Source organism: Nymphalis io, chromosome 5, assembly GCF_905147045.1.
Source record: "Nymphalis io chromosome 5, ilAglIoxx1.1, whole genome shotgun sequence".
Taxonomy (NCBI): domain Eukaryota; kingdom Metazoa; phylum Arthropoda; class Insecta; order Lepidoptera; family Nymphalidae; genus Nymphalis; species Nymphalis io.
In genome coordinates this window covers 6,657,006-6,669,182 of record NC_065892.1, presented here as the reverse complement: position 1 = coordinate 6,669,182, position 12,177 = coordinate 6,657,006, and the positions used below count along the sequence as shown (strand labels likewise).

General features: G+C 28.7%; 1 protein-coding gene across 8 annotated transcripts in view; it reads right to left on the bottom strand.

Annotated features, from left to right (window-relative positions):
- Positions 1-12,177, bottom strand: part of LOC126768474 (cAMP-specific 3',5'-cyclic phosphodiesterase) — a 341,168-nt gene that overhangs the window by 6,145 nt on the left and 322,846 nt on the right. For all 8 annotated transcript variants that reach the window (XM_050486608.1, XM_050486611.1, XM_050486605.1 and 5 more), the window contains one exon: positions 1,177-1,270. In XM_050486608.1, the coding sequence (XP_050342565.1) occupies positions 1,177-1,270 (94 nt within the window). The remainder of the gene's footprint in view (positions 1-1,176; positions 1,271-12,177) is intronic.

Genomic DNA, 12,177 nt, shown 5'->3' with positions numbered 1-12,177 from the left:
AGTAGTTATTAGGAACTGTTTATCATAAAACATAAATTTATTAAGTAAAGAACCTACTCCAATAATAAGGAAAAGTTGAATATACGATATCGTTTAATTTAAATAAACATATTAATGTTTATTTAAATTTATTTACATGAATCAATCATATTCCGTTTTTATTATCTTGCCTAATTTTATTATGGTTTACTTTGGGAACTACTTTCGAAACGTTTAAGCTATTACCTAATGTCGTTTTCTTGCTCCCGTCAGTTCATTCTAGCTTATTTAGTAATTACCTATCTTACGATCAAAAGACTGTAAAAACTAGAATGAACATTATCAAAACTACGCGATGTCAGCCAAAAGCAGTTTCGCCCGGAGAGTCCACATATATATAAAAATACAAAAACTATAATATAAATATAATATAAATATAGTCCAAATGTATTCGCACCGACTTATCTTTTATGTTCTATTTCCGAACTACAAATCAATAATACAAAATATTATTCTCTGAATTTTAAACGTTAACCTAGAATGAATAGGTACAGTTTATTGAAATGAAGTTCATATCGATCATTTAGATCGAATGGTTATTTCTGTTCCATTATTAAATACTTTGATAAAATATAATAAATATTAAATACTACATTGTAATAAAAAAGAGATAGCCTAGATTATAATAGCGTGCTCTCAGTGCATCTAGAGTTTTCTTTTTGATTTAAGTTAATAAATATACAACTAGATACTATTATATTTTTATTAATGATTAGTATATTGTATCATTTGAATAAATAATTGTTTATGCGTAATATATAAAATCATAATTAGATATAACATTCATAACAACTTGTACAGACTTGGATTATTATCAACTATTTTGTTATATAGTCGTAAATGATAAACAAGATGTTATTGCATTTAGTTAATACGTATTTTTATCGTACAATAATAAAAGCAATGCGTCAAGTTGAAAGATATGAGAGAAATATATCTGCTTACTATGTTTCTTTGCAAATTGAACATATTATATATTGTGTTAGCATAAATGTTAAAATTTCTCAAATACATTAGTTGTGAAGGTTTACGGTTTTCTATAAAATATTATTTTCTATATTCAACTCTTAATTCAAATTAATTTAACTAAAATGCAAAGATTAAGTATAATTAAAGTAATATACAAATAATACATACCCAAGAAAGTAGAACAGATGTATTCCGAGATCTGGTTTCCGGATTTGCTTGACTCTGAGAAATGGCTCAGCTCCTTGTTCAGCATCCGTTTGAACTGTAAATGCAAAATCTCGATTGAACGTGCCATTCTAGCAGCACGGCGTTTTAGCCAACGGGCCGGCGCACACCGAACGCACTGTCTCTCCTCAGCACACACGCGCATTTCACAACACATGAAGATAAATAAAAAACAGTTCAATCAAATATTCCAAGTTCAAATTAAATACGAAAAGATATTTTTTTTATTGTGCGTATATTAAATTCGTAAATGTTTTAAGCTGCTATTATAAAGAAACGTCCGTGTGTTAACAGCGCTATCGTCGAACTGAAGCGTCATTATATGGTAACTCGCACTTAGCGGAGCGTTATCCGTCATCGGCGCCTACGTACAGAAATATACATTCTTAGTAAAATGAATTACCAGTAATCTAGATTCCAAGTTTTCTAATTTCCTCGTGAGTTTAGACTACGTAAAGGACAGATGTGGATCGCTAAGAGTAATGGTATATTATTCTGGTAAGGTGCTACCTAATAACAACGCAACATGTAAGTTATAACTTTGCTGATATAAATTGTGTTGTTTGGTTGTCACTCACTAAATAAGTTTCAGACAACGTTGCAAGTTTAATTGTATTCCGCCCTTGATCAGATTTATCTAGAATTAGCAGTGCGGTTGGTAAAATTAAGAAGTTGTATATCAATTACTTTAATCAAGCTCTCAATGGATGATAATTTACAGTTCGTTAAATATTGCCTTGTATCTATTTGAATATAATTGACAGGTAAAACGTTTACAACGATACATTGATTTAAAATAAACTTGCTAGATTGATTTATATCAAAGTTTTTGGTACAATTTATTACAATGCATACATCCCTTCACAAAACTGCTGCAATGCGGATTGGTCAGACGTATATCAAGTTATTTCCGACAGGTTAAGTTATTCTACGATGTTTTCTTAGACAAGCCACTGGATAGACTCATTTGTCTCCAATATTAAACCATAATCTAGGGTATATCTCAACACTTTAACATATTTACATATATATTCAATTTTTAGTGTTTATGTTTAGTCTAATATTAACTAATAACGCATTTTCATGTTAAGACTAAAATTTACCGGTGAAACTGATATGAAGTAAGCTTGGATATTACGTTGAAGCTTACTGCTAACAATTTACGTCATTTAAATATTTTATCCCAGCACGACTGGTAACTTTTGTAAATTTAGACCTGATCTTGACACACTTTCTTATCACCTTGCCTGTTATCCCTGATGACAACATACTCGGGATAGGAAGTTGAACGATCGAGGTCTTACTAGCACAGCGCACGATATCAATCTTATGTTTCAAACAGTTTTAAACAAACATGCGGGCTTTTATTGAAAAAAAAAACTTATTGAACTTTTTACTAAAAATGATACAATAGTCTTATGTAATTTAATACATAAAAAGTATTTGAAAATATTTATGTTTACAGCATAGATCTATACATATTAAATAGGTATGAAATATTGAATTATTACCACGAGATAGGTTTTAGTTAAAGTAACATGATGTATCGAATATGCATGATTTTTAATATTATTTGAGAAATATTCGTTGAAATACTCGCACTAGTAGCTAAAACGGGATTTTATTTCATTTATCAAACCAATTTCATGAAAGTTATTTTAATCACAACAAATATAAATGACAACTTAAGAAAAAAACGATTTCTTTATAAAATTCTATTATTAGCGAAGTGACTGAATCTTGTGATATAGCAGTTTCATAAATGCCATTCACCATTTTTTTTTTAAAAACTTTAACATTTAACAAAAACCCTTTTTTTGTACCATTACAAATTTCAAGAATAAACATTCACTAAGTGCTGATTCAGTGAGCCGATATGGCCCATTGGATAAAAAACATGGATGGAAAACTTCAATTACTTTTGCGGCTTCAAATTTTTTTTATGCTTAGTTCGTTTTTATAATTCATCCTGTATTTGGTAGTAGAGCTTCGTTACCTTAAAGAAAGCATGCATGCCTGCATGTATCTAATAAAAGTGCTACATGTTTATGGTCGGCTGATACTAAATCTGCTTCTTGTGAGGCGAGGAGCTACCCAGCTGTGGACCATTTGTGGGTTGTTAGTTGTAACTTTTATCAATTTACCTTGTTATATTTATTATTTGAAAACGGCAATACGTATAGCTTATTGTTTATAATAGTAGTTATTAAAGTAAACAATGAAAATAAAGATGTTTTATAAAGGTTCTTTAAATTTAGTTTTCATCCAAAATTGAATCACATTTTTTTCACAGAAATATGTACACTTACATAAAATGAACATTCCTAGAAACAAAAATCATTGTTAAGGAAAAAATGGGGCTTAGCTGTATGAATAAGTATCTATTTATAAATAAATATTTTTTAGATCTATATAATTTCAAAGATGCAAAAATTAGAAAAAAGAGTATTTACTCTTAAATTAATACAAAAAAATAATGAAAATATTTACATACAAATAAAATACATACTTCTAGAATCATTTTAATGTAAGGGAACATTCTTTTCTTCCCTTATCTTCTGGAAATGTTACATTATGCGTAAGCATATATTCTGGTAATAGATTTTTTTTTTTTTATGTAGTCCACAAAACGACCTACAATTATACAATCAACAACATACACTAGTTCATTTAAACGAAATATTTACAATTGAGTCTTCTCGATGTAGATATTACGTGCTTATATGAAAAATAGGGTTAAATATGTTAAAATTACTAAGTAACTACAGCGTAACCTTTAAACTATCTTTGAAACAGAGATCTTGCAAAAACTATAACCTACAAAATAAAAATAAGTAGCTTTAAATATAAGAAGAAGAATTATGGAGCAGATTCTTAAGCCTAATCCTAGTTAATTATTAATTATGGCTTTTAATAACGCACTGTTAGACAAATGCCTCGAATCTTGATAAAGAGAAGGACTTGAATCTTACTCGTAATTCTTTAAACTGCTTCAATGCGGGTTGATGCACTTACATGTTTTGGATAACTCTGATACATGCAAAATTTCAACTTTATGTTTAAATTCACCGTCGAACATCCGAAATTTTAAAGACAAATTTAGACATTTGAAAAATGCAATTGTAATTGTTGTAATATCACTACTATACACGTGTTTTTTCTTAAAACTTAGGTATCTTTGATATTCTTGTATATTTTAACTAACTAGATATATTGGATTTCTTTGTAATGGCTGTATGTATTGCGAAAACGTTTAAACTATTTAAAAATTCTAAACATTTATGTTATTATATATATCATTGCGGTCCATATATCAATCATCTTTATCGTGAGTCACCACTCTCGTAACATAATATGACGTCTATCTGGTGATCTAAAAAAATGTAACGGTTGGTATGTCGACATTAATAAAATTCCATATTTATAAATTACTCCTATATGGTCACATGGTACGTGCCTCCTCACACGTACATGTTGAATACGTTTGTTTACTTTTGTATATCGTTATCGGGCATACTATATTTTGATGCGTTTAATAGATTTAAACGATTAATCTGAATCGTAGGCCTTGATTTATATGCCATTCCGTACAAAAAAGCAGTGTCTTCTAATCTTAAAAACTTGTGATTGATTTTATTATTATTACAATAGCCTTCTAGTGATTTTTAAAAATATTCTGCGTAAACATTTTCGTTACAAAAATAATACAAAGTTATAGGTGTTTAAGATAATACACAATCACTCAATATCTTTCTTCCTGTAATTATTTCTAGGAACAGTTGTATCTTATGAATTCTGGCAAGTGTTTCCGATTCATTTACGCATTACCATTCATTGTTTATAATGTATTTATAAGTAAAAATTGCGATTTATGCTGTTCAGTTTAGTGATCTTTGAAAACGCAATAACAAAATGAATGGTTTGTTATTATTATAATGCCTTATATTTATTACTTCAAGCTTTACATAGTATTATTTTCTACTTAGCCAACCCGAAAGATTATCGATATCGCTCCAAAAGATTTCGTTATTCGAAAACAAATTATAATTATATGGCATATTTATCTATTAGATAAGACCATCCTTAATATATAAATTCAAATATAGTTATTTTTATAATTATATATCTACAAATCGAACGTAGTTCGTCGTAGTAGTATTATTTATCAACAAAATTAAAATTAGTTAAAAGTTCATTTCAAAGGCGTTGAATTAGCCTGTCATAACATCACAATGCAAATATGAAATAATAAATTGTTGATGGAAAATACCTGGTGAGGAAAATTATTTAATTTTACAAATAACAGAGGATTTACTAGACGAATATTACAGAACACACAAGATATTATAAAACTAAAACTTTTATTGCTTGTAAAATGAAAGCAATTATATTAACAAGTTGACGTTTGGATTGGTAATCGTTTCGGTGGTAATCGTCAGAATGATCCGTCTATTGTGTTGGAAGATAAGATCAACCCGCATGTACGATCTGTTGCTAAGGTGGGCTTGATCAATATTTTATGACATTTCGCGATTGAATCACAAAATGTAAAGGTTTTAGATAAGATACAATTTGTAAGATAGTTAAATATTATGGAATCACGTGTTGATTACTTACGTCTAGTAATCAAACTGGTACCGGCCGTGACCTACATATTGTGCGTAGTATTTAACGACACACACAGTATTTGCTTTCATTTATAAGTGTGTTATGTATCTCTGGTATCTATTAAAATAGTATTTCAACGTCATCACGTAGTTATGTAGGAGGTATTATGTCATATCATATCGATGTATGCGGTCGTGCCCCAGTTTCAAATCACTCGATGACAAGTGTGTTGCAAAATGTATCTATTTTTCTATTTGTGGCTTTTCAAATATTTATAACGTATATACAACTAAACTTTGTTTAAAAATTCACTACCTCCGTTATTTGTAGAAAACTTTCATTTACATATGTATTTTAAATCAAAAATATTGAAAACATTCATTTCTGTTAACATAAATTTAAATTGAATTTGTAAAGTTTAGTGATCTACATTAATAGGAAAAAAACATAATAGAATATAGTAAGTAAAAATGCAAAGTATAAACAATGTATTTGTTCACAATTGAACGACTTGTAGTATACTTTGAATGGAAACCATGCTGTATGAAACATATTTACATTATTTAATGAATAAGAACATTATTCATGTACGTATTGCTTAAGAAATTCGATAAAAAATTATATTAAAACTAGCATGACACTGCATTGATCCTATTACACCGGTCTACATCTACGTATACGGTAAAGGTAAGCTTGACGTCGAACTACGTCACGCAGTTCAATATTTGATTATTTCCTGAACAGAAACCTTGATAATATAACATTTAAGATGATAATAAAGTCACACATTTTTTAAATTAATTGCTTATATTCCTATACATTATATAAATTACATTAATGACGTTTATATACTATATGAGTAAGTGTTACAAAATTCTACTTAAGTAGAAATAAAAGCTTTTGTTTATGAAAATATATCATAAATATTTTTTTTATAATTATACGAAACTGAGAAAATGAGTAGTTTTTCTCTAAATCGAATAATTTATTGCAATTATTATAATCTCCTTATAAATCGATTTATTATCAAATAAATATACTAACAAATATTATCAGATTTTCCTATATATATAATATATATATATATATATATATATATATATATATATATATATATATATATATATATATATATATTAATGTGTATTGAAATTGTTAATAAAGTTTTAAATATAAAAAAAATCTTAAATAAAACTCCAATGATTTTCTTTAAATGCATTTTCTGTACACCACGTGATATCGGGTGGGAATGAATAAATGGAATAGAATAACGCTAAGTGGTCACTTTTCTAATGATATTGGCGGAATCATACAATACAGTATTGGAGTCAGCTAGTTATGACAACCTTCATGTGTGACGGTGTGGCCGGTGGCGGTTGCTCAGAGGTCGCTGAATACGTCACACTGTAATCAGGTCATTCAAGTAACCAGACGTAGCATTTATGTTTCACTATCGATTGTTTTGTCAGCTGACAAAATCGGTTGATTGTTTAACTGTTATTTAATCGCACAAGGTTAACATAAAATATTTACGAATCTCTTTCTTGTTATGCTGTAGTCATTTAATGAATAAAGAAATTCATTATAAGTTGTAGAGATCAATAAGGACATCAATCTAAGTAAGTCCGTTATGTTGTACCATCCTGAATTAAAAGCGACCCTTCCTATTAAAAACCTACTAAATCAAGCCCTCTCCGTAATATTTTAAGTGCCTGTGAAACCTTTGAAAGCGTATTGGTTCACATAAAACGTATATAAAACTCAGAAAAGCTCTTATTCGGAGAAATTTATATACTAATTTTAATTCTTTACATTACGTTTATAAAAAAAAAACAAATTGTATTAGAAAATTAAATTGTAAAAACATATATCTATAAGATAATACTATATTTATTCATTTCCTCCTTTTTAAAATAAGTACTAAAAAAAGTATTTTCGATGTTCACCTTACCTTGCCTATGATCTGATATATAAAACTAAGTTTGTAACTTTAATATATAATATATATCAGTTATTTAAAAGTATGGATACATTATTTGATATACAGTTTTTTATTTAATAACGATCAATTTTAGATACCCATGTGTTGTGTGACGTACAAATCAGTCATTAATACATAATCAAAATGATTCATTACTTGTATTAACGCATAATTAGTCATTGACGGATATTAGGAATGGAAACATTACCGATTCAAGATTAAAGTGCAATTTTGAGAAGCTCTATACAAATGTGGTTTTCTTTGTTCCCAGTAGCTTACGTATATATTTACCTTGGATTTGAAAGACACGAATCGGTGTACAGAATCGATGTTTTGTTAGGCCTCGTTTGATGTAAATATTCAATAACAGTCATTATAACAACCGTATTAAATACGCGTAAAAATATTTAAATAGAATATTAACGTGTTGTCATGGAATCGGATAAAAACAGCTTTAATTTTAATTATAAACAAAAATATAGTGAAACAAGGTGTTTGAGAAATTCGATATTTTTGTAGACGTTTTTTTCGATACACGTAGTTAATAGCTTGGATCGAAAAAATGAATTAAAGGATTTGTTCAGAGAGTATTATATAAAATATATTTCAGAATCACATTATGTATATAACTTATAGCAGGAGAGGTGGGAGCTATTTTGACTAAGCTGGGACTAGTAAGTACGACAACGCAACATTTTGATTATTATTGATTCGATTATTGACACTTTAATTGGTACTTACTATCGATTACTGATTTTTGCTGTTGAATAAAAAAAAAAACTTTCTTTTGTTGGCGGTTTCTATGCCTTGTATTTATTATTATCAAATAAAAAATGTAATAGATTTGCCACCTTAAAATGCAACTTTAAATTTATATTGTAAAATTATAATAAAGTATGCCAAGTAAAAATATTGTTGTATTTCTTTTAACTAATATAATTAAGCCATATCAACTACTCACTGTTTTTATTAAATTTTACTATAACAAGTCCTCTACCCAAAAGTTGTTCCTTTAAGTAATAAGATTTGCGCATTCCTTGTAATATTTATTTTGTCTCCGTATGTTATGTTATTCTTTGATGTACAATTAAGCATATTTGGTGAAAATATTTAGATGTCACTATTGCAACTGCAAAATCCATACTTTTATCGCTACCGTTCCGGCTTTGCAAGGGCAGAATAATGTTCTACATAAAACGATAACACGACACACGTCACTAAAGATCCGAGTGGGTATGATTTTTTCCGACATTTATCTTGATTTTTCAGCCAATATCAACAAAACTTTAATGAATAATATAACTAAACCTTCTTCATGAATCACTCTATCCATTGGTGAAAATCGTCTGACAATCCGTTTGGTAGTCTTTGAGTCCAGACAATCGTGTCCAGAGAGACAGTCAGACAAACGCAGCATAAGACTTTGTTTTATAATATGTAGTTATGAATTTCTTATTTTACTAGTATTAAAACAAGTATGCACAAAATACGGCTTTTACACATTAGTCAAAGTGGCTGCCAACTCTCGGTTTATCATGTTTGATGTATAGCAAGAGTATCTTTAGTAAATTCAGGGAATCAGATCAGTTAGTCAGGTAAACCTTGTAGATATTCTTTGAATTTATTTTTATCTCTAAAATGAAATGTTTACATAATTACAGCATTGGTTCATAAATAAATTTAACGGGAGAAAATGTTCTTTTATCTTTGTTAGTTATTTTCTCAGAAGACCATAACATGTAATGTATCAGATACAACGAATGATATTTTAAAGTTGAATCATAATCAAAAGGAAATAAATTAAATTGCGGAATAGTCACCCCACTGATATTTATTTATTTCTGTCCGTTTTATACAAATAAAAATATTTTTTGTATCGTTAGAATAATTAAAATTCAATCTTCGAAGATATAAAGATGAGTGGATAATTTTTTTTGTTGTTGTAAGGCGGGCGCCGCCTTTAAACGTAAGTCTGAGGGCGTACGTGACCGACGGAGCGCAAGCTGCGACCGTGGACCTTATCCGTTTAACGCAACACTATAATAACGAGTAGTAACATTCCATCGTTTATATCTATATGCAAATTAAACCGTTAGATTTTACTATGTAGGCAACCTCGGCATTACTGTTTTCTTAAACATAATTTAAAATTTCAAGAATAGATCAGACACACTACATATTACAAGGTTGTTAAACGACATTGGAGAGTCAATTTGAATTACTTTACACATATATTATTTTGCAAAACGTGTCATCTAACAATTACTGAGTTAAAGCATACTCTGACATACATATTATTGTTTTTGTTACATTTTAAATATAAGTTTGTGAATTTTGGGTAAATAACAAAGCAATATTTAAATGATTAAAAACTTCATAGTTTCGATTATATTACATTTAATTTTATTTAAATTCCGATCATATTCAACTCAGATTTTATTTAAATACATATGTTATATATCATACATACCTTATGGATTTGTACGGTATTTGCCATTATTAATTTGTTTAATCTAGTATTTATCGTGGTCAAAATTCAACCGATATTTGTTTTGTACAATTTTAATCCCCTGCATTTATAAGAAGTAAAAATAAATAAACAGTTGTTTAAGACGAATCGAACATTTGAAATTCAAATTATTTATTATCATTAAAAAATATTTTTCCTTAGATGAAAACTGTTGAATAATGTTGCCAGTTAAAAAAATACTATCATCATCAATATAAATAACTTCAAAGCGAAATTAAATAATATGTTTATAACGATAAACGGTAGAGCGAAGGTAGAGTTGTAATGTCCTTCATTATTGATAGTACGTCATACACCTATGTTGTTCGTATCAATAATAAATAATACCTTCCTATGTTGTTTAAGGTCACTGACTTATATTTTGAGCAACTTTTACGTTAAATTAATAAAAATAATATGCCTTCGTATCTTTTGAATATTATTATAAAAATATCTTTATACATAAGAAAATAGAAAACAAGTGAGAAGTGAAATAAATATTAATCTTGTCACATTATGTTATACGTTATCTGTTCTAATAATTTGTGATTATAATTCATCTCGTGCTTTACGGTGAAGGAAAACATCGTGAGGAAACCTGCATGTGTCTAATTTCACTGAAATTCTGCCACATGTGAATTCTACCAACCCGCATTGGAGCAGCGTGGTAGAATAAGCTCCAAAACCTTCTCCTCAAAAAAAGAGGAGAGGAGGCCTTTAGCCCAGCAGTGGGACATTCACAGGCTGTTACGGTTACGGTTCTAATATGTCTCATTTCAACAATTTTATTACATAATAATTGATGAGTGGTCGATAGATCTCTATTCAGTAATAGTCTAAACAATAACAATATCCTACATTCATTCTATCAATGTCACTAAGTGCCTATAATAAGCTTAATGATGCTAAATATTCTTGTAAAATAAGCTAATCGGTACGATCACGGTTTAAGCTCCGGTTAATTTAGTATACAATAATTATCATTAATTATCAAGTGATTACCGATTAAGAGCATGTAACATATAAAATAATAAATTATGGGCGCATAAATAAGTAATAACTTGTGAATTCCTTTGCTGGGAAAAAGTCTCCTTTTCGCTTTAACAGGGATTGGAGCTTATTCCAACACGCTGCTCCGACATTGGTTGGTGGTAGATTTTCATCCGACACAAATTTACAGCCAAGAACGCAATGAATTATATACACAAATTAAGCATATTAATTTTCAATTGCTTGGGTTTGAACTCGGAATCTTCGAATAAGATTCATGTGTTCTAGCCAGTTACGGAGCAATCTCGGCTTAAGTCATATACACAAAGTTATATTTTAGGAATTATTTTTTTACGAAAATGGTAGTATACAAAAATATGAATGAACGTTTGCGATTGTATTAACGTGACTGCAATGTATTATTGATCTTTTATAAATAGAAATATTTCATTTCAATTTTCAAATCAATCAATTTATTCAAATCTTGAATGTCATGCTTTTCTGATGCCATATAGTAACATAGAGCTAATATTAATCGCTGTTTTACATTAAAATCCCCAATTTAATGTTAACAGTGATCATTGTAGATTGCTTATAGTAATAATATTTTATTTAGTGTCTACTACATTTAGATTAGGTCGGCAAACTAGGAAATATATCAAAATTAAACTTCTCATTCGAGCATTGTTTGCTAGTATAATTAGCTGTCCGGTGAAATGACTAGCCATTTTTAATATGATAGTATGGTTTGTTATGGTAGTTGCTGTGTCTAATTCACTATTTAAACGGGAACAGAACAGTACTAATTATTGCTGTTTTAGATTTATTAGATTTTATTGTAATATTTAAAATTTAT